Here is a 26,674-nt window from a genome sequence, read left to right as displayed (position 1 = left end):
AGGTAGCACGTGTAGAGATAAAACAGCGTCCTCGCCAAAACCCACAAACGAAACGCAGAGCGCAACATCATAATGATTTACCTCTAAATTCTATTAAGTTATGCACTTTGTACGACAGATCGGTATGATTCATGGACGCTTCCACATGTCGGAAGGGCGAGCCATTTTAATATATCCCTGTATTATAGAAGTAGACACTTCGTGACGCCTGACTAGTCAAACAGTCGAACATGGAGACATATGCCGGTCACAAGCGTCTCTTGAGCGAAGATCGTCTTAGGCTGACTTCTCTCAGTGGTTGCGCCCTAAGCGGTCAGCGTCATTTTCTCGTTTCCTTGAACCATGCGTGGGCGAATACACATAAAGAAGAAGAGATAATGATGAATGAGGGGGGGGGGGGGTACAGAAAATGAAGCACATCGTCCTGAAGAATCAGCACAGCTGTCGCTACTTATCCCAGTTCATAAATATACGTCGACGGTATCAATGGGCTTGTCGGCGACAAAGTACATATATACACACGCAAAGACAGGGCATTAATTGCGTGGACTAAGGATGCCCTTTGTAAAGTTCTAAGGTTTCTTTGCCGGGGTTGGCGCCTGGTTTGCAGGCGCGGACGCGGCAGTGCGCTGCGCCGGAGATCCGATTTTGGACGTCGGAGTTTGTGGAGATCTGATTTTGGGCGCCGGAGTGGGTGGAGCTCGCGCCTTGCGAACGAAGTCGATGAAGACCTCCTCGAGGGCAGTGCTGGACACGTTCACGTATTCGAGCTGGAACTGCCGGTGCAGCTGGTTGATGCGCGCGAACAGCATACTCCACTGGAGCATCTCACTCATGATGAAGCGGAAGAGGCCCTGCAGCAGCAGGCGACCCAGAAAAAAGCATTCTCCATACTGATGGGTGGCGTTCAGCCTGGCCTCCTAACTTAAAACTCAGAGCATTTAGGACATCTCCCTGTTCATTGTACTACACAAGAGATGGTAATCAGGGCGAAAACCTCCCTTGTACCTTGCGTAAGGCACCAAAGTATACCAAATACACTCTTTTACAAAAAACTTAGGTGCCCAATTCTTGATTATGGCTGTATTGTATGGAATAATTATACGAAGTCCGATACTGAAGATTAGAATCAGTACAAGAGAAACCATGTACGCTCCATCTTTTATAACTATGGCAGTGATTTTTCTCGTTCTAATTATGCAGATTTAGGATTCACAACACTATCATCTCGCCGATGATTTGTATGTTATGCTTTTGCAAACCTGGATAAATCTCTATGGCTTCCCTCACAGTATAACTATCTGAACTTCACCAAACCTTCTATTCCTAGATGTTCCCATAGCCTAAACGTTGATCCTTTCTTCTCCCGCACTCAAACTTTCAAACGTAGCTCCTTTTCCCCGGCCATTGAACTCTGGAATTCGCTGTCTGAAAATGTCCGCTCGCGACCTATGGAAGAGTTTCTGACGGCCATGGTGTTTTAGCGTCATTTTTATTTTCTTTTATCTGTATATGCTTGTATTTTCTTATAAAGTTTCTCTCCCTGTCCACTCCTGCATTAGCATCATTGAGTCTGCAGTATTTGCAAAGAAAAGCAAAATAAAAATAAGAAACGTCGGCAGCTGATTTCTGCCTTCAAGCGATGTTCTGAGTAAAAGGAAACCACACACCTACATATTTATAAAACATCTGAAATTGCCCATTAGGGTAGTGCTGAGTAGATGGAAAGCTGGTGCTATTTTGTCCCAGGTTGTGGCCGCGAACAACTGTCATTTGATCAGCTTATGTTTCGTGAACCTCCCATGCTGTGGATTGCCAAATCATATATGTATTAATAAATATAACTTTGTAATATGTAAGGGTGATTAAGAGAGCAATATAAGTTCAGAATACAAAAATGAAGGCAAGAAAAGGGCGAAAACACTGTACAGTAAGCAGTTACGCCAGCAAACATGTTCCTCGCGGAGTACGACTCCATTATTACATTATATTATCATGCTAAAATTCACACCACCACCTATTTTCTTCAGCATTTAAACTTGCGTCTTAAATTGGAAATGTAATCTTTTCCTACATTATCTTATTTTGCTTCTTTGTGGCTGTGACAGGTTTCTGCCTGCCACACTATAGTGGCGTACTAAAACTGCATTTTGGCTAGACTCTAGATGTACGCAATATGAGAGCGCCTATAATACGGTGTTTTTGAGCGACGACCATCTCTATTTAAGACAATGTAACAATGTTTTAAATGTATAACAATGTGTCCTTTCGGAAAGAAACATAATAGACAATTTATGTGAGGAGCAAGCTAATTAACTAATTCTACATATCTGATTTAGGGCTATGTACTAAAAACAGGCGCTCTGCTCTGATGATAAATGTTGATGGGCCATTCAACAATTTTAGGAATAACAAACGACCGACTGTGCCTTTGTGGGATGCCTCACTTATGTTTGTGCCTTATAGGGCATGAGCGGAATTTTTTTGTTTGAAACGTCTTTGCTGAAAACCGAAGGCCGCGAAATGGGAAGTTCTCCCTGTAAGAACCCCACCGCAATGAGAGCAGCAGCCGGCGTTGGAAGCGACTTTTGTAGTTGAGGCCTTTGATTTCCTTCTGCGGAATTAGGCGAGGCAGGTTTGCCTTAGAACATTGAAGAAAGAAAATGACAAAATTTTGAATATTATAATTTTTTTAAGGTACGCCATTTGGTTTATTTCGTCGCTGTGGGAAGGTGCAATCCAAATATTCGTCCTCATTTGAGTGACTACAAGCTCGCTGGTGTACATGCAGTTATCTAAGCGTGAAGAGAAAGGTGTGTTTGTCTGCTGAGCGAATTAACTCCAAAATATTTTAACTTCAGCCGGAATTCAGAAAAATCTACGTAGCCTGTTGCACCTAGGCTTGGACGTCGGTAGTGCAGAACGTAAGGACTGTTGGCACTACTGAAAAATGAAAACTGTACCCTCTCAGTGCTATGCTTTCACATGGTATGAATGCATGTTCTGCCATCACTGCCCTCCGCTCTTTGATAACGTCGCTGTTAAGACAGGAAAAAAAGCCGCGCCTACCGGGTGGACGTCCGTGAGCACAATGCCCGGCAAAAGCTTGGCCACGGCGTCCTCCAGCGCGGCGGCCATGCGCGCATCCTTGGCGGCGCACTTAATCTGTAGGGTGAAGCCGTGGCCGAACTTGGCCAGTAGCTGCGGGACGCTGCCCAAGCACTGTAGCAGGCCCGACGCCAGGATCCCCACTCGGCTACAGTGAGCCTCGCACACATCCATGCTGCGCACAAGTGAGGCTCATTGTAAGGGGGCATCATACTTGCAATGCCGAAAAGCCAACTCAACTAGGTAGAAAATGCGCATTTAGTAGAGGTTTTTAGGTTTTTAAGAATGCATATTTTGCTCTCGAACTGAACCGGTTAATCGCATGGAAAGTGACACATACGACCCCCCTGTATATGATTGCGCTTACATGGCCTTGAACAATGTACACGAAATATATGCCCGCGTACGTAGCAGCATCAGACTTGCGAAAATAGGACGATAAGGAGCAGACGATGGAGCAGGAATGCTGAAAACAATGACAATGCATTTTCTGAATATGTTTGCTTGGATGCTCAGGACACGCACAAAAAACATACGATGCGTCACTACTTTGATCTTTTGCACGTTTGCAATGATATCGCACCTCATTAAGTTAAAGAAATAGCATAGCTAAAACACAAATACGTAAAACCAGCGCAACGCGCATCCAGAACAAAGCACAACATGACCAGGTCATTTATCGCCCGCAGTAGAACTTTCAACTATTATTTTCTTTCTGTTCATCATGCAGTTAAGGAATAATCTGCCACGTGATGTTGTAACCCGATATCTACTGATGAATCGAATTAATTCCTTGCCAGCAAACTCCACCATTTCTGACTGGTGGCTCTAAAGCGTCAATTCACTGTGTTTTTCTTGTGCATGTACTCGCAGGTTCCTTCCGAAATGGATATGTAACGGCTATCGTTCTTTCTTGTAGGTACCTTTTTTTCTCTCTAGCTCGTATCGAAAATAGTCTGCAGAATTGTGATTTTGCACCTTCTCATGAATTAGCGTGTGAAGGCTTACAGTAGTAATAAAATATAATAAATAAATAAATAAGTAAATAAATAAATAATCTTTTCTTTTGTGCTTTATTCCTATTGTTCCCGATATTTACAAAACTGTGTATGTCCCCCTCTTATGTAATGCCTGCAGGCCCACAAGGAATCAATAAATTAAATGAAAATGAATGACATGAATGAATTTGTCTGAACGAGTAGGCAGTAAGAGATCCGCATGACTATGAAAGGAAATGAAATGGAACAAAATACTTCATCATATGAGTTTCGAATAAGTTTCGGGACAAGAAGAAATGAGCACACAATACTGAAAGCAAAGGAAAAAAACCTAAATAAAAAAAGCATAAGAAATTAAAGAACACTGCAGAATCTACATGGGAGCAATGCGAAAGCATGAATGCTGCTGTTGGTTGCTTCTGGTTGCTTGATTCACTTCTTGTTTGCCGGTTTTAGTCTTTGCTACTTTCAAATTGCGCGCCAATCCCTTCCTATGCCCTTTATCAGCTCTACTTCCGGTTGCGTGATGCACATCCTCTACCTCACATTAATTCACATCTTGTTTACCCCTTTTAGTCCGCAGTCTTCCACTACGGCGTCTCTCAGCCTGAGTTGCTTTGGGACGTTAAACCCTACAAACCAAACCATCTTTGGTACTTTCAAATTGCGTTTCAATCCCTTCCTATGCCCTTTTTTCGGCTCTACTTCCAGTTGCGTGATGTCAAATTCTTGACTTCATATCCACTATGGCACCTGTTTTTCCCTTTCTGCTTTCACTCCCATCTTCCACCCTTCCCTTACGGCGCGGTTCAGGTGTCAACAGAACAAATGTGGCAGATACTGCGCCCTTTCCGTTCCTGTGAACCAGTTATTCTAATTAATTACCTAATTAAATTATAGGACTAAATATTTTTTTCTGCAGCAACATTATGTCAGCCTCTATCGATTGACACCACTCATTAACCTTTACCACTTCTCAATTACCCGCAACTGCCGCGGACAACGATTTTGCGGACGCGGTCTGCGGACACGGTCTGCGGACAGAAATCTGTGAACTTAGCCAAGTAACGCTTTCGCGATAAAAAAAGAAAAAAAAAACTACTGAAAAAAAGGTGAGTCCGAACGACGTAAAAGTTCCGACTTTTTTACGCATTTGCAATTGCTGTTTGTTGTTGTGGCTGTAGGAAGAAGGAAAAGAAAATGTACGGGCCTGCTACTGGCTCTGTAGCTGAGCCACCTCCGCTGCCCCGTGCAGAGAGAAGAGAAAATAAAGAAAGAAAAGGAAGAGGGAAAGAAAAACGCGCGCCGCAACAACCGCCGTCCACCGCGGAAGCGGTAGCGCCAAAAACAAGCACCTAGCTCGAACTATAGCTTGTCATAGGTCTGCGAATGGGCCTCTCTCCTTACCAGTTGGAGGAGAGCACGATTGAGGACAGTCCTCTGCTGCGGATCGCCTGAAGCGCCTGGAAGATCTTCCTGCGCGCCATGATGTCCACGCCCGCCACTGGCTCGTCCAGGAACACCAGCCTGGGGAGGCCCAGGATGGCTGCCGCTACGGAGAGCTTGCGCTTGTCGCCGCTACTGTTGTGAACGAAGGAGCAATGCGTGCGCAGTTCGAGTGAAGTTCGAGTTGCTCACATTGATTGCGATACTTGAATTTTGGGAATAAGCGCGTGACATTGCAAAGAAACAACAGTAATAGTAGCTGGCTACAAAAAAGCACCGACGGAGGTTGTTACAAACGCCCTGTCTCTTCGCCTCGTTGTATTTAGAAGACAGACGGAGGTCAGAGACTAGGAAAAGAAATAAATTTGAATGGCTTCTTTGGACCCGTTTTCTTCACATGGTCTCTACCAGGGGCACTGCTTCTAAAGGCAAGATGGGCGATGAGCAATCATCGCCCATCCATCCGCCTTTCTGCATGACTCTGATGTTTGGCATCCTTGTTTTTTCAGTGTTCGTCTAGCTTTTGTTAAAAATCTAGCAGCCCGATTAAGTAATTTGCTGCGCTGATCTCCACTCCCGTCTCTGGTATGCGACTATTGCCGATGTGTACCACAACTGCCTCGTTTTCGTCATAAACGCCAGAGAGAAGTGCATTGAAATAACACCCAGAAAATATGTAACGTATGCGATCTTTAGATTTTTAACGTCAGAAACATTACATGACCGTTGTTACGTTTTGAAGTTTTTCTAAGCGCTTACATTAGAGGAACAAAAATTGAAACCTTTCAGTGCAATGAAAGTTTGTATACATAAAGAACAGGGATGGAAAGTTCACATGCAAAAATTCTGGGCTGGATGACGACAGCTGTTTAATGCTCAATTTGTTCCACATTTTTGTTTTTGTTTCCACGACAATCAAAATGTAGTAGGAACGTGCACATAATGTGACTCTAGTCAATGGGCCCTACAAGACCTACCAAACTGTTGCACAAAAATACGCTTGGTCGCTGATTGTTTTCTAATTAATATTTAAGGAAATATTACTTCGACGCGCTGCCCAGAACCGACAATAGTTCGCGAAATTAGGCGACCATTTCCCGAAAAGTGTGTCAAATTTCAGCTGTCCTCCGCATGACGCCCATACCTATGGCTGTTATGAACTGGCTATTGTTCACATTTCTTCAGACGCCACACAGCTGCCGTGGCCTGATCATTTAGCTGTGCCGTACCGGGGTGGGCTCGTTGGCTGCCCGGCGGGGAGGGCATACAAATTTGTATATGCGAAATAAGCCCCTCACCTGTACGAGCCGCACGGCTGTGTAGCCTTGTCCTCGGTGATGCCCACGACTCGGAGTAGACTGCGCACAATCAGGTCCACAGTGAGGACGGAGACGCCTCGCAGGTTGGCCATCAGCCGCAAGAATTCCATGGCCGTCAGCTGTTCCAGCAAGCCATCTGACTGGGGACAGTAACCCACGTTGGACTGCCACTACGATTAGATACGCAAATGCCTTCTCATCCGGAAGAAGCCACATCTTCAATATCTGCTGCAAAAGTCTCTCAAGCCCACCAAATTTAAGGCACAAACGATACCAACGTGGGACCTATGCTTATTTTGCAAGCAGTGGAGTACAAGCAGACGTTTCCGGTCGTAAGCTTAAGAAGTGAATACTATGAGAGCCCTCAGGAACGTACAGTACACTCTTTATATGCAATCCGCCCTATCTTCAGCGAAGAATTGGGGTTACGCTCTGAAGGGCAAGGTGTAACCAAATCCCAAGTAATCTTCTAATAAGCAGCGCTGAAGCGGCCAGAAGAAAAAGAAATGACGGCACCAAAAGTGTGGTAGTGACAAAAATCTATTTGAGCGCGTTCTTTCTCTGGATACGCTTGCGACACATGCTCACCTTGAAACAATGGTAGCTACGCTCTACAAATAACTGGATGGCCGGCATATATGTCAGCTTTCGTCATCAAAAACATCCTACCTTAAAGAGCGGGTTATTCTAGTGTTTTAGAGGTGACGCAAAACACTAAAGATGGAGACTCGTTAAGTTGATCGGTGGTATTGGTGCAAGAATTGCGTGCGACATCAGTAACCTACCCTTAAGGAGAGATCACTTGTTAATTTGCTATGTCTTAAAAAAGTATAACCTGTACTTGCACGCATTCATTTCAGTTACGAGGGCCCTGCTAACATATCGAAAGCTGGCAAAGGAAAGTGACGTCTATTTCGTAAGCGAGGCATTTTCTACAGCAGCATCATGTTTTGGATTTGACTTGCTGCAGCATCTTTATGAATTTTATGTTCGCTCGTTTTAATTAGGCAGTTAACAATTACTTCCGAAGGAAAATTGCGCTTTGCTGCGCGCACTTTGATGAAATAGTAAAATATTATTTCCACGTTACTTTTCAGTGGAACGTCTCTGCATGTCTGATTCCGCGCTCAAATATTGCAGAAAGTTGTTCTCCTACTTAACGGTTGGTTTCTTGTCGTTTAAAGGAACACGTGGTGGAATATGCCATTTACAGGGAGGATTGAAAGTGGTAGCGGTATTGATGTAGTTTCTTCGTACGAGGTACGCTCGAGCGTCTGAGAATTTTGATTTGCGATTGCCGACGGCAGGCAAATATTTTATGTTGATCCGTTATCAACACCCCATGGCAAGATGTGGAATCCTCTTGGTTTAACTGCAGCAAACTGAGTGGAGCATTCCCGCTACGAAAATTATGCGAGTGGAGAAAGGGAGGTCATTATGATCTTTGAATAAAAAAAGTTCCCTTTTTGTTGTGCCCGGAGAGTACAAGTAGCAGAAAGTGCTGTGCTGCTAGTATTGCACACTAAGAATCCCCTCGTCAACCTCCCTATCTCAAATCCTATATCATACTTAGCAAGAATGCAATACGCGATGCACAAGTAGTAAATAGCAGTGTGCCTCGCTTCCTTGTCGCTGCGTGCCAAGTGCTGAGACTTGCCAGTCTGTAAGTCGGTGACTTTTATGCGTCTTTCTACTAGCCAAAGCAGGAGCGCACCTTTCTGGGGTTCTGAGACATGTGGAGTTCGCGGCAGTAGGCCTCTCCGCTGGTGGGCGTCAGCAGGGCGGTGAGCATCTCCAAGCTGGTCGTCTTGCCCGCGCCGCTGGCGCCCAGCAGGCCAAGGCACTCGTGGCGTCGCAGAACCAACGACAGGCTCTGCACTGCCAGCGTCGTTCCGTAGCTACGCGCAGAAAAGACACGCCGCAACTTCGCTACATGTCCAATGGGAGCAGCAGCAGTGTGTGCTTTAAAAAAAATATTAGAATATCTGAGGAATATGAAATTTTTGCTTGTTTTCTGCTTAAGGTTTAAACATTTTAATTGCTTATATATTTTGGGCCGAGGGATTTGGTGTTACTGAAGGAAGTCGGGATAGTGAAGCAATCATGGTGGAAACAGCGCTAACAAAGGATGGAGCAACGACACAACACAGGCCGTCCTGTGTTAGCGCTGTTTCCACCATGATTGTAAACTAACAAGGCCAACTCTTTATTCTGAATTGCACTCTTCATAGTGGAACAAAATCATCAAGTTCGAAAGGAAACGCGATACAAAGCAACACGGTTGAAAACAGCTAGACATCAAAATCTAGTACAAAGGATACAGATATCTAAAAATCAAAAATAAATACAAAATAAAACATCTCAAAATTAATTGTTTTGGGAGAACAATAAACAACCATTAGTCGAATGCTATCAGCGCATTTGATGTCGCGCCAAAATAAGCAGGGTTGGTGAGACATGTAGTGCTAAGAAGATGTTTCCGGCCATGGCATTTTTTAAAAACTAAGGAATAATAGCAGGGCACTGTTCTGCAGTGGTGGAAAGCGGCGTTATGATACGCGGTGCGACGTCACAGGTTGTGTTTTTACGCACGGAGCAGCCTTCAAGTGAGGGTTGTAGAGAGAAATTAGATGGAAAGACGAATCCATGAAAACGTGTGGTCTGTACAGAGCAAATTAAGCAGAAAGTTATATTTAGTGCCCGTTACACTAGCTGCTCGATGATAATTTCCAACAGGGAATCGAGCGCATCGATTCAGCCCAGATTCTAGTTAGTTTAATAAAGTGACGATGTCAGGGTACCGAATGGAAATTGTATACTTCATCTGAGGATGCACACGATCATTTCAAATGGAGCTGGAGATAAATGAGAATTTTTGTGGACGTGCTCAAGTATGCGATTAGTCTTCGAAGTCATGCACTTTATGCTGAAATTCTGGGCAAGGAACTTCCACGATGATACTGAATTATGCAGTGTACTGTTAATAGAACAGTCTGCATATGTTTGCTGGTTACGGGTTACAAGCATGCACTCGCTTTCAGATATGTCCAGCTTCATCATCCAGGATTTTCATCAGTCATAACTATAGTTTAAATCACTGTACAGGTAAACAACATCATCTGCGTTATTCGTTCCCCGACAAATTGCGCACTGACTAGCAAAATGCGCACATTAGAACAGTTCTTGAGGCAAATCATGCGGACAAGTCATAATTATTTACTGCCGAAGCATAGCCCCTTAGGGTGCGCTTTAAAGTACAGCGGATGGTAATTGTTCGTAGCTCCTTCCTCGGTTTGATTCTGTTGACTACTCCGCTCGTTTAACGTAACTAGCGTAACTTAAAGCACTAGCTTGGCATAGTTTATCTCGGGTAGGTGGTATATATGCGTATGATGCATATGATATCGCTTTCTTCACATCACCACCTGCAAGAAGTATGTTCTTGATGAGGACCATGATGTATGTTGTTCATGTTGGCCGAAGCGCCATAGACATAAAACCCCGCTTTAATCAAACCAAGCAAACGTGCCTGAGTTGCCTAGGGGCAAAGGGTATAAGCCGTGACAAAGTGGTCCAGGAAGGCGCGAGTCCAATTACCTTGATTATGTAGGGACGACCAACTTAGCAGTGCCTGCCAATATGGTGGCGTAGATTAGACCTCGAGTGATGATTTCGTACAAAATAATTTTTTTTTTGTGGCATATAAACAAACTGATTTTACCACCTGCCCATGCACTGCCGATGAACCAGGCTAAATTTTCCAGCAGTATAATAATTTCTTTATGTGGTAACACATTTTGCGTTGCATTAAACATTATTTTTTTTCCCCAACGACCATCAATAATTAAAATAACCTGCCAATATGGTGGCGTAGGTTGGACCTCAAGTGGTGATTTCGTATAAAATATTTTTGTGGCATATAAACAAACTGATTTTACCACCTGACCATGCACTGCTGATGAACCAGGCTAAATTTTCCAGTAGTAGAATAATTTATTTACGCGGTAACACATTTTGCATTGCATTAAACATTATTTCTTCCCCAAGGACCATCAATAATTAAAATAACCTCATAAATGATGTTCATAGGTACAAATCACTGCATTGTTTTGAAGAAGACCTGAACTTGATAATATTAATGACATTGCCGTGGTATCTTTTTGCTGCGTACTTCTCTGTTTTGTTTTTTAAGTGTGATATCTTATTCTCAAAACATTTTTCCCGCCTGCAATGATCTTGCGTACAAGGTCGGACTATTCATAAATAAATAATAAAGTAAACAAACCTTTCCTTCTTACAAGATAGAAATCAGTTTGCCAAATAGGATGAATTAAGAATCACACATTACTACAGACACGTTCTAATCATAGGCGGGCAAATTGAAGACACTTCTGAAGAAGGCGAAATCATGACCTTTCTGATGGGGAGCGCAAAGGCTGCTGCGCGAATGCTTACAGACATCACTATAATTGCAGTTCGCACTTGCACGGGGATGGCTGCACGGGCATATTTGGAAAAAGGACCCAAAGAGACGGCGGCTGGCTGACCTCTCCGGCGAGAAAACAATCCTCTTTAGAAACAACACAGACTGTCTGTTGATTTCTGCAAATATATGAGTGGAACAGTTACAAAGATGGCTTAATTCCAGGTTGCGCGTTTACGCAGTTTCTGGCAGTTGTGTGTGGAAGAGAGACGGAGGGGGGGGGGGGGGGGGGGGGGTGAACGTTATAAACATCTGCAAGCTTTTCACTAATTTATTAATGTCATTAGCGGTGGCATGAAGGCAAACATTGTTCGGCGTCGCCAGCGTAGGCAGTCGTATGTAACTTCAGAGCGCTAACGAAATGCAGGCGATGAAAAAGCACCGACTTGACATCGACATTATTGGAAACGCTAACTAAAAAGGAAACACCAACTGTAATGAAAGACAGACTATAAAAACGTGCTTTGATTTGTTTTTGGTAGACATCAGCGTCCCAAAGCAACTCAGGATGCGAGGGAGGCAGTAGTGAAGAGCTCCAGAAATTTTAGTAATGAGATTTAAGTGACAGTTGACAGCGATTCTGTAATAGTGAAAAACCAAATAGCGTCGGCAGTCATAGTCGGCAGTCATAACTCGCCCAACAAGAAGTTCTTCTAAACTACCTCATGGTATCACAGTACGTGATATAGGCTGCAGAACCATAGGAAAAAGGAAGTTTGGTAAATAAGACTGCTATCGCATTTCCTCCGCAATAATTAAGTTGAATGCATTTATAAATTTGTCCGAAAATGTTTCTATCTGATGTTTAAACGGCAGAATTGCAACTGCTCCACAGAGCATGACAACCAACAGTGTGACCTAACAGGGCGCATTCTTTCTCCTTTTTAGCCGAACTCCTTTTGTGAACAAAACAAAACATGATCACCGATTTAGCATCCTCAAGCCAAATGTGAATTTCGTGCGCTTTCGTTTCTGTTCAAGTTTCAGCTTGCACATGCTCATTGCCTACCGTCGTAAAGCAAGGCTGACCAAGACTGACTGAAATAAAGTTTCACCTGCACAGATAGCAGCGCGCAACTTCTAGTTCATAGCCTTCACCGAAGGAAACAACACTACGGGTAGCCTGGCGTTACTGTAAACCTGTTAATAAAAAAGGGATCTATTAGTTCTGTCATTTTTGTTCGTCGCTATATTTGAATTATCTGTCCACACTGTAATGCACAAACACCCGTTCTGCGCATGTGCGGCGGGTAACTGCAGTGCTGTCGCACAAAGCGGAATCGCGGTATGTCGTTTGGTGAAAGTAAAACATTACAAAAATAACCACACTCTCTGCTAAAATACAAAAAGGTAAAATTTTTTAAGTATAACTCGGGAAACGATTTCTTCTTTAGAATTTGGTTAGAGTTAAAATACTTTGATTTGATGATGATGATAATGGCAGACGAAAAGGCCAACTTAGCGCCCTCAACGGCGAGAGAGGTAACGAAAGTTGGCGCACGCGGTCCCATAGGACCCCACTATCTGTGCAAGTCTTTATTCCAGTCAATCTTGGGACAAACATTAAAATAGGCATAAAGCTCCGCTATATCGAAGGCGTATGACCATGCTGGCGTCGATGCAATGGTCCCATTGGGTTATATTACCGTGTGAAAAGTGGTACTAAGTTGGCAGTTGCTGTTGCTTGTGACGGCACAAAAACAGCCGACTATATCAGTCATCAGCAGCTGCGAACTTGTGCCATTGTGTCACGAAATTGTTCCGTTTCCGACGCGGCGAACAGTGCGTGTGCTCTTACGCCTTTTCCAGGCCCCTGGACGCCATGGCGACGGAGGATGACGCGCCCCGCAAGGCCTCGCTGTCAGCTAGTTTGCGCTCCCGGCGCACTTCGTCGTCCACGGCCGTGGCCTCGGGTCCGTACTCCGGCGTCTTTGGGGGTGCCGGCAGCCGCAAGAAGTGGCCTGAGTCCATGAAGCCGATTAGCGCGAAGAAGGCAGCCCCTTCAATGAACATGGCCAGCAGCTCCAGCAGGATGCCGGCGCTGTGGAAGCCGAACGGGCTCAGGGGCACCCAGTTTGGGTTGTTGGACAGCTCCTCTGCGAAAAAGAAGATGCAAAAAAATTCACGCAGATATGTATTCGGGCAGAGGTGCTGGTAGACCTAAGCGCTCATAATACGCTGTCACTTTTGGAGGAGTGGCAGTTGTGGCCAAGTGCGTGACTTTAGAAGTTGAATTACATACCTTTCAAACCTTTTAGATGAACTGTTTTGTAGAAAAAAGTTGTTTATGCCGACGCCTTTGTATAAACGAACATAATAAACTACGTATCCGTGCTGCAGCTTTCTCAAAGAGAAAAAAATAATTGTTGCGGAAGAACTGAAAATTGCTCCAAGCAGTATTACGAGACGTGTGACGGAGGAAAAAAAGCTAGTAAGCATAATAGGTTTTGAAAAGTTTATCCAATCAGTATCACCTCAGCCATACTTTACACGTATATGCTTTGAAAAACTCAAATGGTTTTAGGGAGACTATTAGCGAAGTATAAAATAATTCAGAAGCACCTAATGAACAGTATGCGATGATAAGTAGCCCAGGTATTTGGTACTATCCTCGTTTTTATTTGGTTTTCTTATATTTTCTATTTTATTCCTTTATTTTCTAATAAACTTTGTGATGATGGCCGACGCTGATAGAATAGTTATTTGCCATTTCCAATACGTCCAAGGTGGGGTACAGAGCGCTACGCCTGGCAGCAATGTTTCTTCGAAAAAGACGTCTAAACTAACGCAATAAAAACAAAACGAATGGCTTGTCCTACGAATAGGCAGTTTTGAGCAAGAAGAACTATGTGCGTACGTGAAGAGTTATCCTTCTGATATCGTTTGAAGAAAGTGGTACACCTAATTGTGTTTCGCTGTTCTTCACGCTGTTTTAAACGTGCAGAGTTCAAGGTCCCAAATAATTTGCGAGCAGATCGGCTACCCCCACTCAACATTAAAAAGAGAAAGTGGTCGCTTTTGTTAGTTTTTAAGTTTCATCCAAAACGAAACAATGACTAAAGACGCTACCTTCTGTCGTGATCATTTTAAATGAAATTGGCACGCTTGTGAGGATTTAGTTGTGGGTGGATACATGGAAACTCACATTCATGCCATTTCCACGGGTAACACTGGGGTTTTGAGATACCAAATGTTATCGTCGAAATGATACCCACCACAGGATTGCTAAGGTAAAGTTTAGGCACTAGCATTCTTTGAATTAGAGCATTTCATGGTCATACATAATACTTGGGGGTGTGATTGTAACGATGAACTGCGCTCAGGAGAGCGTGTTCTGAAAATGCTGTGACTTCATTTTTACGCGAGAACTTGTTTGCTTCTTTTTTCACCTTTGGGAAACACAGGTATTGCCCACGAGGCAAGATAAAAGGAGGTGATGAACTTCATTTTCTTCTCGTTAAGTTCAAGACCATTTAAGTTTAGTCATACACTAAGATTGAATAACCCTGTGTTAGCAATGTTTTCAAGTTCATTAAGATTTGTCCCAGAAAAAAATATATTCCTGTCATCTGCATATAATACATCATTGGTTTGAGGAATGTTAACTAAATCGTTTATATAGACCAGAAAGAGCAAAGGGCCTAATATGAATCTTTGCGCTACAGCATATTTTACAGGCTTTGGGTTTGATTTATAGCCATGTAGGCATACAAACTGAAAACGCCACTCAAGCTAAGTGCGCATGAGTTAAAGTGCTATACCCATAATTCCGCATATTTCCAGTTTTCTTAACAAAGCAACGCCTTGCCCATGAAGTTCAATTTTGGATTCTGTCTATGCGTGCAGTACCAAATTGGTTTCATTGTATCATGGATAACGATATGCAGGAACACAAAGGGGGAACAGGAAACATATATATGCCTAAGAAATCAGAATGCTGAAAGTCAACCCGAGTTGAGTTGGCCTTTAAATGCAGTCTGCGCACAAACAACTGTACAGCCGCACCACTGCAGAAAACAATTGGCGTGACATATTTGGTCTGGCGAGCAGGCTAAAATCGCTTTCCATACGTCAGATTATTATCAAACTACGTCCACCTTTTGTCATGCACGAGACCGAGTAGTTGGTTTGCAAACAATGCCAAAAAGGTTGTGAGGTGCGGGCTCGAACATCATAAAGGGAAATGGTGGATAGCTCGGTTAAAATTTTGGTTTTAAGAAAATAAATTCTAAGCCTTCTAACAGGTATTTATATGAGGAAGAAAAATTTGTTGCTGAAAAAGTTGAATTCAGAAGTTAAAAGATAGTTACGTGGGGTGTCATGGCGCAAAAGCAACTTTGGCTATGATGCACCAGACACAATCAGAAGTTAAAAGGACATATTAGTTTTCGTCGATTCAGTCTGGTGACGTAAGAACAAAATCTTTTTGATTATGTTTTATGTTAAGGGTGATGTAGCCTATGCTAACAGATCAATAAGTAAAAAGAAGCAATGGCTTTTCGTCATCGAAATTTGTTCGCGAAGGCGGCAAGTAGCGGGGAAACCTGCATTTTATTTTTGTACCTTTTCTCTCACATAACCTCTTATTGCAAAATAACATCTCTGCATCTTTATGATCAGCCTACGGTATTCCACCCACACAAGCCACCGTCAGGTTTCTCACACTGTCATGGGCGGAGGGAAAATTCAACTTCGATGAACGCACCTTGACAGCAGTGGAAGATGCCAGGTCCCAGGAAGCGATACGTGGCGTCGCGGCTGCACATGTGGGCCAGGAGGGTACGGTTTCCCAGTACCGTGTTTCGGCGCATCGTGCAGTCCTGATTTTCTCGGTCCAGCTGAAGCGCCTTAGCTAGGGAGCGCGGGAAGGCGAATGCAGGTACCAGCGCTAGGATGAACTCGTACGCCTCGGGCTTGACCAGGTTGTCACCTCGACTCCGTCTCAATGCGATCAGGACTGTTGTGTTCCACATGAGCGCGATGCCTGCCGAGAGACCACAGAGAATACAGGTCGCTACCCCACAATGGCTAGGACAAGGTTTAACTGGAGCTGCTGTGGAACGTGCTGCTGCTACAGTGGATGCTACGGGGGATTCGTGAAGGTTTCGAATCTTTCTTGAAGCGATTAACCGCCTGCAATCATCTCTGGCCCGGAACGTATTTGTGACGGTGGGAAACGCAAGAAGTGCCCCACCCCCCTCAGTTGAAGTGATCGTTCTGCATTCGCAGAAGTAACGGTATATGCGTGGAATGCATTTAGATGGAGTATGCGCTAGCCCAATATTTACTGCTTTTTTCCAGTCTCTGCACTGCTGCTAAGCGAGATCACAGTGCGCGCTCTCTTTGGTAGTTGGTTTAGGCTGGTGTAACGTCCCAAGGCGACTCAGACTATGAGGGACGCCGTGTGAGGGCTGCGGAAATTTCGATCATCTCGAGTTTCGCAGCGTGCACGAATATCGTACAGCACACGAAAGCCTTGCTTTCGCCTCCATCTATAGACGGCCGCAGCGGCCGGATTTCGATCCTTCGTTATTGAGGTCAGCTAGCGAGCACCCTAAACAATGAGCCACCGTGGCTCTGCAGATGTGTATATTAGATCTGAGGACATATTGTAACTACATAAGTCACCACGAACACAAACATGTATGTGATTCTCTTGATTCAGTACCTTAGCTAACAATTCGAAAAATTGACCTGCATTTGCCAAAGCGGAGATGAAGGCCTCTTACTAGAAACATGGGTTAATGTACCGATGTTTCCCCTCAAATTTTGTTTCGCTTCTTTCAACTTGGGTCATCATGATCATCATCAGCCTGACTAGACCCACTACAGGGCGAAAGCCTTTCCCATATTCCTCCACTTAACCCGGTTCTGTGCAAGCTGCGTCCACTTGACCTCTGCACACTTCTTAACCTCATCTGCCCACCTAACTTTCTGCCGGCCCCTGCTATGCTTTCCTTCCCTTGGAATCCAGTTTGTTACCCTAAGCGACCATCGGTTATCCTCTCTTCGCAATATATGTCTTGTGTCTTGCCCATGGCCATTTCTTCTTCTTGATTTCCACTAGAATGTCAGTAACGTGAGTTATTTCTCTGACTCAATCTGCACCCTTCCTACCTCTTGATGTTACCCCTACCATTTGTTGTTCCATAGCCCTATGCGTTGTCCTCAACTTAAGTAGAACTCTCTTGGTTAGCCTCCACGTTTCAGCCCCATAGGTGAGTACAGGTAAGATGCACTGTTGTATACTTTCCTCTTGAGCGATACCGGTAAGCTGCTAGTCATAATCTGCGAGTGCTTGCCAGATGCGTTCCATCCCAATCTTATTCTTCGTGTTATTTCCTTTCCATGGTCCAGATCTGCGATTACTACCTGTCATAAGTAGGCATATTCGCCTACTACTTCCAGTGCTTCACTACCTAATGTAAACTGCTGTTCCTTTCCGAGGCTGTTGAGCGTTACCTTAGTCTTCTGCATATTGATTTTCAAACCTACATTTCTACTTTTCCTGCCTAGGTCACCAATCATTATTTGTAGTTCATCCCCCGAGTTGCTTAGCAAGGCAATTTCATCAGCAAACCGCAGATTACTGAGGTATTCTCAATCTACCCTTATCCATAACTGCTCCCATTCCAAGTCTCTGAATACTTCTTCTAAGCAAACTGTGAATAGTAATGGGGAGATTGTGTCTCCTTGCCTAACACCTTTCTTTATGGGAATTTTGTTACTCTCTTTATGCAGAACTATGGTTGCTGTGCAGCCACTATATATATCTTCCAGCACTTTCACGTACAGCTCGTCTACCCCCTGATTTCGCAATGCCTGCATCACCGCCGAGGTGATGCAGGCATTCAACTTGGGTGCCTAACTTTTATACCTCGTTGTCCACTGGAATTTGTTGCTTTGCTATTTGTTTCAAAGAATTTCTTACTCAGTTTTATGATTTTGTGGTAATGTTTACACTTCATTTGATCAGTTACTTCTAATGTTTCAGTAACAAATGACTCGATCGAGTAAGTCGGCTATCAAGAAATGCCACAAATATCACAGTGAGTTTAATCCGCCGTTAAAGAGGTGCAACTATCCACATTCCGTATTCGTCGTTCAGCGGATGTGGGGCCTACGTTATGGAGAACATTGAGGCTGCAACACCAATCACCCCAGGGGAGCATTGAAGAGATCAACGAATTCAATTGAAAAGTGAATTTATGCAGTCAAGATGCAAAATACGGAAGTGTGGAGACCACATAGGCCCTTTGCTAGTTAAGAAAACGGGCTAAGTTGCAATGAGTGACTGCACTGCCAGCAACGGCAGCGACTAGCATATATAAGACCATGTCGCAATCCAACATCCAGATTGCCGTGTTTTTGCACTGCCGAAGGCAGCATGGCTAAGGCCGAATTGTTAGGAGGTTTCCTGCAGGCAAGCTTTGGTTTTTTAGCATTTTGAAACGCCTCAATAAGCAGTATTGATTTGAAATGATTTCAAAACTTCGCAGTACACCTCCCAACGATGTGGGTCCGCTTCAAGGACCCACTTTATGATAGGTGAAAATTTGTTGTGCAAGTCATGCTTTTTAAATGCGTTTACCAGCAGTAGCATTAGTCGAACCATGCAGGTCTTTTTTATAATGCAAAGGTCCCCGTACAGCTAAATGGCTCTTTCAGCGCACTCTTGCGAGATGCGCTGGTAAAATGTAATTAACAGTTAACAAGTGGACTAGGAGAATAGGCAGGAGATAATAGTAGTAGTTACAGCTTCAGGCGTGCTTCAGAGGAAAACATTCTGCTTCTCAGCTTGTGAATATTTTGGGAGCCACGTTGGACAATTAAATGCGAGAATAGGAACCGTTATTGGTCTTTTTTGTGTAGAAATAGCCATTGTAAAGTAGTAATCAGGGCAGAACTTCTGCATTCTTGTTTCTCACTGGTCAGCTTGCACAATGAGGTTAGAAATACAGCCGTTAGTGGCCACGCGCTGTGACAGTACTCACCTATGATGGTGAAGCTGAGGGTGAGTGAAGAGAAGGCTCCGGGCTGCGTCGTGGCAAACAGCGACACCAAGTATGCGATGGGAAGGCCCACGACAGAGAACACCAGCACGGAAGACGCCATCGCCACTGGCAATAATGCGCGGAAAGATGATACCATATTTAATGACAGCCGAATGAGATTATTCTGCACTGGTAAAACTCGATCACCGGTCACACTTTGGTAATCACTCTTTCGCACCGGAAGTTGAGAGTTGCCTTAGAGATCTTACTTGTGTCCTAATTTCAGCACAGTTGTCTTTGCTTGCAGTTATTAGCCAGGTGCTGTACTATCTATGTGCAGAAGTGGCCTACCTCGTCAAGCTTTATAAAAAAATCTAGGACAGCACTGTGAAAATGAAGTGGGCACGAGGGTGCTGGGAATAGGAAAAACAGAAGTCAGGATTAACGTTGTCGTGACGCTGGGGCTATGTCGACCCGGCCTTCACTTGGTAGCGTGCAGAGACTCGGGGTTGAAGTAGGATTGAATCTTCGAAGTTGGTGAAATATGTACAAGCAGGTTTAATGGCACTTTGAGAAACTTATTTACAAGATTATTTACACGAAAAAGAAGGGTACATCAGCAAAATGGCAAGCGTTAAGAGTTCATAGCGAGAAGCGACTGGATGAGCCGTTTACCCAGGGCCCAGAGCGACATTTCGTGCTCTGCAGCGTCCTTAAAACCCCCTATGTCCAGCCCCTCTCTGAAGATGCTGACCAACCAAATCCAGGGCACGCCCCTCAGGTATCGGCATCCAATCGAACACATCACTGCACTGATGGTCTGAAGCACTGACTGGTCCGGCATTCATTCGTTGGGCGTGATCACTTGTTGGCGGGAAAAGCTTGGGAACGGCGAGGAGAGGAGGTACATTTCTATTCTTCAGCAAAGAAACCACAGGCTGGTTCTGACAAGTGGTTTTACTTCTCAGAAACCCGAGTGCACGTGGCGCCGCATCCGCTCCGAGCATTGTCCGTTTTCGACAATTGCAAATCTTTCCTGCATTCCTGGGAAAGCACTTAATGGCTGTATGCGTCATGCTCCTTTCTTGTCCTGCACGTCAGCGGACATGTCACTCTGTGGTCTCCTTTGGAAAGTAGACATTCCTCACTGGACGATAGGGCTTATCGACTGGAAGGGTGAACAAAAGAAAGAAAGCACTTCCTGCATTTCCCGCAGGGGGACGTTTCTTTGTGTTTTTCCAGACGTTCTCTTGGCAGGGTCCATTTGGCATTTGCAGAGTGTCCACAAAGCAAAACAGGCTTACAAAACAGGATTCCTGGAAACAGGCTCACTTAGAGCCATTGGACCATCACCACATATTCACAGCACTTATCCATGCCCACAGGCGAACAATAGAGCGCGCAAATGCGGATGCTTGGTCGTAACAGCCTCCTCCCCCGCCAGAAGAGTCTCGGAGGGCAGCAGTCGCCGCTGCTGCATGAAGAGACGACTTAATGGCCTGCACGTGAACGCTTGAAGCTCGCTGTTGCTTGTCGCGTTGTCTTGATTGTTGTAGGCCAAATTGCTCGAGCTGTCTGAAACTCAACCACATGTCTAAACAAGCACTCGGCTCCCGTCTGAAGAGACCAGGTTAAAAGAAAACTGCCATTGTTGTTCGAGAAAAGCCCACTCTCAAGACGTTCAGGACCCACGTATGCCTAGAAAACCAAACGTGCTGCTTTACATAGTCACACATATACAAGCGCACGGAAAAAAAAAAAAAAAACCTGATTATCAATTTCGATACATGGTGAGGAACATCTCGGACCGCTTAGAAAGAGCGGCTAAGCGCGTCCGCATTCCCATTTAACTTCCCCTTTTTGTATCTTATTTCAAAATTGTACTGCTGTAAAATCAAGCTCCACCTAAGAAGGCGACTGTTCTTCGATGTCGCAGTTTGCAGCCAAGCCAGGGGACAATGGTCCGTCTCTACGGTGAATTTGGCCCCTCCAAGATAGCACTGCAATTTTTGAATGGCCCATACAATGCAAGCGCACTCTTTCTCTGACGCGCAATAAGCCCTCTCTCTAGAACTCAGTTTTCTGCTCAAGTAGAGCACGGGGTGCTCATTACCGTCGTCATCTCTCTGGCAGAGAACAGCACCTAGCCCTCGATCACTGGCATCACACTGGACCGTGAATTCTCGGTCATAGTCTGGAGCTCGCAATACCGGACGGCTAATCAGCACAGCCTTCAGGTTTACGAAGGAGGCTTCCTTTTGTTCGTCCCAGACTACATTTGTCGGTTCTGTCTTGCGGAGAGCGTCGGTCAGAGGGCTAGCCAAAGCTTCTTCGTGCTCGGCCGCGGATAGTCTGCTACCGCAGAAATCTTAATCTCGCTGGGTTTCCTGAAACCTTGACCTACATTGTAACCCAAGTAGTCCACGGTCGCCCTTGCCAGGCAACATTTCTCGGCCGTTACGGTTAGTCCAGCTTGACGCAAAAGGCTCAGTACAGCTCTTAGATGTACCATATGGTCCGCCCATGAGTCGGAAAAAACCGCAATGTCATCTAAATAAGGCACCGCGAATGTTTCACACCCATTTAAAACCCTATCCATGAGTCGGGAAAAACAAAATGGAGCATTTTTGAGCCCGAAACTCATCATTGTTGGCTGGTAGCTGCCCGTCGGAGTGACGAAAGCCGCGTATCTGCTGGCGCGTTCAGTGAGCGGTACTTGCCAGTATCCTCGAGTAAGGTCCAGCGTAGTCACATATGCCGCTCTACTGACCTGTTCTACTCTCTCCTCAATATTCGGAATAGGATACACTTGATCCCTGGTGCGAGAATTTAGCTTTCGGTAGTCTACCACATGCCTAGGGTCTTTACCTGGAGCTTCTACTAAGATCATAGGCGAAGCATAATCGCTTTCCGAGGGTTTTATTACTCCTAATTCCAGCATGCGAGTTACTTCCCTATCCAGAATTTCTCTTTGCCTTGGAGAAAATCGGTAGCACCTTGATCGCACTGGCACGTCTGAAGTCAGCTCAATATCGTGCTCAGTCAAATCAGTTCTGCCTGGCCTGTCCACGAAGCAGGCCTCAAACTCTGTTATTATCTCGCCCAGATCGGACAGCCGGGATTTCTTTAGTTCTCCTCTCTGCTCCGTCTTTTTGAGAAGCTCCTGAGCGTTGCTTCCTTTTCCGCTGAGGCAAATCAAGTTATCTCCCATCTCCTCGGGAAGGTTTAACGTTAGATTTACCACGGCTTCCCTCTGCACATAAGGCTTCATAAGATTGCAATGATAAATGCGCACTGCTTTACGCCTACCGGGGAATTTCACTTCGTAGTTAGTGTTAGAAAGCTTTGCAACGACTTCATCAGGTCCTTCCCACTGTACTTCGAGCTTATTCCTGAGATCATTGGCTTGCTCCATAGCTAAGTCCTCTCGGGTTCCACTTAGAAGTCTCGTGAGATTGCTAGACACCGGCGGCAAGAGGTTACTCTCAAGAACGTCCTCATTCCGCGTCTCATCAAGCTCACTTTCAAGCTGACATATCTGAGATGCCTCGCTCTCAAAGTTTTCTGACCTGCTATCTTCCGCATTTACCACTGTTTTAACTGCCGTTTCCTCCGCTGTGGATTTTTCTGGAATGAGCAGTGTAGCTAGTTCTCGCGCCTTTGAACGTGTTAAGGCTTGCACAACTCTGTCTCCGAAAAGGATGCCCCTCTTTCGCAGCAGCATGTCCGATTTGTTGGAGAACAAATACGGATAGCACTTAGGAAGCTTTCCTGAAACGGCAGCCTCGGTTGTTAATTCGCCGAAAGGGCCCTCGATGACCACGTTCGCGATTGGCAAGCACACACTCTGTTCCTCCACTACCTGGCGGATCCACGCACACTGTCCTGTATAGTCGGAAGGCGACACATAAGCCGGATGGACAATATCCATCGTTGCGGCCGAATCGCGCAGTACCTTGCAAGGCTTCCCGTTGACTATTAGGTCATGCAGGTAGGGTTCCAAAAGCTGCATATTTTCATCGCAGTCACTGACATACGAGAAAGCAAACTTTTCTTTCCGGCAGTTGACGGCAATGTGACCCTGCTCATTACACCTAAAGCATGTGAGCGGCTTCCTAGCCCCAAGCTTGTTCTTTGTGTTCTGCGCGTTGGTCACTTCCCCACTTTTCTCACTGCCGTCCTTTCTAGGGCGTTTGCCTGAAGAAGCCTTCCTTTCTTCGTTTGCAAATCTAGCAAAGTGCCTTTTCTGACGGTTATTTACACTCAACTTGGGATTGCGGAGCCTATCCACTGCTGGGTTGCTGAATTGTCGGCGCGAAGCGTACTCCTCAATGACTTCGGCAGCTTCAGTTGCCGACTTAATGTCGCCTCGGTCCTGTAACCAATTTCTTTCTTTTTCTGGGAGGCAGCTATAAAACTGCTCCAAAAGAATTCGCTCGACTACAGCGTCCCTATCACTGTAGGAATCAGTGCTCTTTAGCCACTCGCCCAAATTAACTCTTAAATTGTACAGGAATTCAGGGTAACTCTCGTCCCTGGACTTAGTAGCGTTCCGAAAACGTTGTCTGAACGCCTCGGCGCTAAGCCTATACTTTCTCAGAAGGCAAGCTTTGACCTTCTCGTAGTTGTCCGCGTCCTCCTTGCTTAGCCGCGCGACAACCTCCGCTGCCTCGCAGGGCAGAACCGTCAATAATCTCTGAGACCAAGTGTCTCGCTGGAAGGACAGTTTTTCGCAGGTTCGCTCAAAGTTAGCCAGATACAAACCGATATCCCCTGATATCACATATGGCTGCATGTACTTTGACATCTTGAAATCTGCCTCCTTGTTGAGACGAGGTACCGCTAGCTGGGGACAATCGCCCGACCTCTTGCTCAACTCTAGTTCTAATTTCCGGAGCTCAATGTCTAGCTTCTTTTCCTCTCTTTCCCTCTCACGTTCGCGCTCCCTTTCCTCTTTTTCCCTCTCATGTTCGCGCTCCCTTTCCTCTTTTTCCCTCTCAAGTTCGCGCTCACGCCTCTTTTCTTCTTTTTCCCGCTCTTTCTGCTGTCTGAGCTGCTCCTCCTTTTTTTGGGCGATGAGGTTCCATGCTTCACTGAGCTCCTCATCATCGGCTCCCAAATCTGTGATTGCCTTTATAATCAAAGGTTTTCGTGCCAAACCTCTTGTATCAATTCCCAATTCCTCACACAATTGCAACAGTTCCGGTTTCTGCAGCTTTTGTAGGTCCATGATCGCTCCGAGTGTCGGCTACTTCCAAAACAACAGTGCAAACTACCAAACCTAAAGGCGTTTCAACACTTTTTACCAGTTCTAAAATCTAACCCTGTTCTAGAACCTGGTCCACATCAGAAGAAAAGCCAAGCACTCACCCACACATGCGATCGATGTTCCGAGCTGCTCTCTTGTTGGCCGATTGTTGCGCCTGCTTGTTGCTTGAGATGCCACCTCCGATCACAAGATGTGGCTTGTAGATTCTGATCCACCTCGAATCACCAGATGTTGTAGCTTGTAGATCCAGATCCCACCTCCAGTCATCAGATGTTGTGGCTTGTAGATTCAGATCCCACCGCTGCCACCAGTTGTCGTGACGCTGGGGCTATGTCGACCCGGCCTTCACTTGGTAGCGTGCAGAGACTCGGGGTTGAAGTAGGATTGAATCTTCGAAGTTGGTGAAATATGTACAAGCAGGTTTAATGGCACTTTGAGAAACTTATTTACAAGATTATTTACACGAAAAAGAAGGGTACATCAGCAAAATGGCAAGCGTTAAGAGTTCATAGCGAGAAGCGACTGGATGAGCCGTTTACCCAGGGCCCAGAGCGACATTTCGTGCTCTGCAGCGTCCTTAAAACCCCCTATGTCCAGCCCCTCTCTGAAGATGCTGACCAACCAAATCCAGGGCACGCCCCTCAGGTATCGGCATCCAATCGAACACATCACTGCACTGATGGTCTGAAGCACTGACTGGTCCGGCATTCATTCGTTGGGCGTGATCACTTGTTGGCGGGAAAAGCTTGGGAACGGCGAGGAGAGGAGGTACATTTCTATTCTTCAGCAAAGAAACCACAGGCTGGTTCTGACAAGTGGTTTTACTTCTCAGAAACCCGAGTGCACGTGGCGCCGCATCCGCTCCGAGCATTGTCCGTTTTCGACAATTGCAAATCTTTCCTGCATTCCTGGGAAAGCACTTAATGGCTGTATGCGTCATGCTCCTTTCTTGTCCTGCACGTCAGCGGACATGTCACTCTGTGGTCTCCTTTGGAAAGTAGACATTCCTCACTGGACGATAGGGCTTATCGACTGGAAGGGTGAACAAAAGAAAGAAAGCACTTCCTGCATTTCCCGCAGGGGGACGTTTCTTTGTGTTTTTCCAGACGTTCTCTTGGCAGGGTCCATTTGGCATTTGCAGAGTGTCCACAAAGCAAAACAGGCTTACAAAACAGGATTCCTGGAAACAGGCTCACTTAGAGCCATTGGACCATCACCACATATTCACAGCACTTATCCATGCCCACAGGCGAACAATAGAGCGCGCAAATGCGGATGCTTGGTCGTAACAACGTCCAGGGCGTAGGCTTCGGAAAGCACTCTTTTCTTGCGAGGGATTCAGCAGAGAGTATAATTTCATTTCGAATGAATCAAAAGCCCCTTTTAGGTGATAGCAGAAGCCTGGATAGATGGCACAAGTTTTGAACGAGCAGTGGAAACAACCGCCAGAATTGTTGGCTATCCATTTTCAGGTGTTGTACTCCCCGTTTCTAATTTTTATGGGAAAATGTATTCCGAATTTATTACTCTCATTTTTGTGTTAGCATGATAGCGTTCTTCTTGCGAACCAGATAAGTACAGCGCATAAAACGTAATGCTCTAGGGCCTCAACCGCATGAATTATGGCAGTAACTAATCAAAATACAAATGAGTGGTGTTAAATATCATGCGTCTGTGGTATTGTTTCGCGCTGCAAAATAATTAGCTGGCATATTAGATATATTGGCCTTGTAAAATAAGTACAAGTTCAGAAGCTTTAGGCAGTTCTGAAAACCACAAATCTGATATGGTGGCAAGGGCTCTTTGCGTAGAAATTTTTTCCCCCGATAATGGATCCCATATTTCTGGAGCACAGCTTGCGGACTCTGCAAACGCAAATACAAGTAGGGGTGAGCTCTACGAGGAGGAAGGAATTTTTATTCAGACGTTATCGGGGCACTAACGTAGTGCCATTATGACGTAGCAGCTTTCGGATTTCGTTGGCTTTCTACACAGGCCGGCCGAAAGATCTGCTTAAATATCTTGTTGGGGACATTTCCTTCTGAGGCTTTCGACAT

General features: G+C 45.2%; 1 protein-coding gene across 1 annotated transcript in view; it reads right to left on the bottom strand.

Moving 5' to 3' along the window:
* Positions 1 to 417: 417 nt before the first annotated feature.
* The window catches only part of LOC146194995 (phospholipid-transporting ATPase ABCA3-like), a 40,226-nt gene continuing 13,969 nt past the window's right edge, over positions 418 to 26,674 (bottom strand). Inside the window, exons 5-12 of the mRNA XM_084596695.1 lie at positions 19,349 to 19,474; positions 16,060 to 16,338; positions 13,153 to 13,450; positions 8,586 to 8,769; positions 6,851 to 7,041; positions 5,514 to 5,687; positions 3,070 to 3,283; positions 418 to 854 (exon numbers count right to left, since the gene is read on the bottom strand). Coding sequence (XP_084452821.1) covers positions 573 to 854; positions 3,070 to 3,283; positions 5,514 to 5,687; positions 6,851 to 7,041; positions 8,586 to 8,769; positions 13,153 to 13,450; positions 16,060 to 16,338; positions 19,349 to 19,474 — 1,748 coding nt within the window. The 3' untranslated portion in view covers positions 418 to 572. The remainder of the gene's footprint in view (positions 855 to 3,069; positions 3,284 to 5,513; positions 5,688 to 6,850; positions 7,042 to 8,585; positions 8,770 to 13,152; positions 13,451 to 16,059; positions 16,339 to 19,348; positions 19,475 to 26,674) is intronic.

The sequence above is a fragment of the Amblyomma maculatum genome, chromosome 3 (genome assembly GCF_055883805.1).
Source record: "Amblyomma maculatum isolate TAMU_Amacu chromosome 3, ASM5588380v1, whole genome shotgun sequence".
NCBI lineage: Eukaryota > Metazoa > Arthropoda > Arachnida > Ixodida > Ixodidae > Amblyomma > Amblyomma maculatum.
This window is presented reverse-complemented; position numbering and strand designations above follow the sequence as displayed.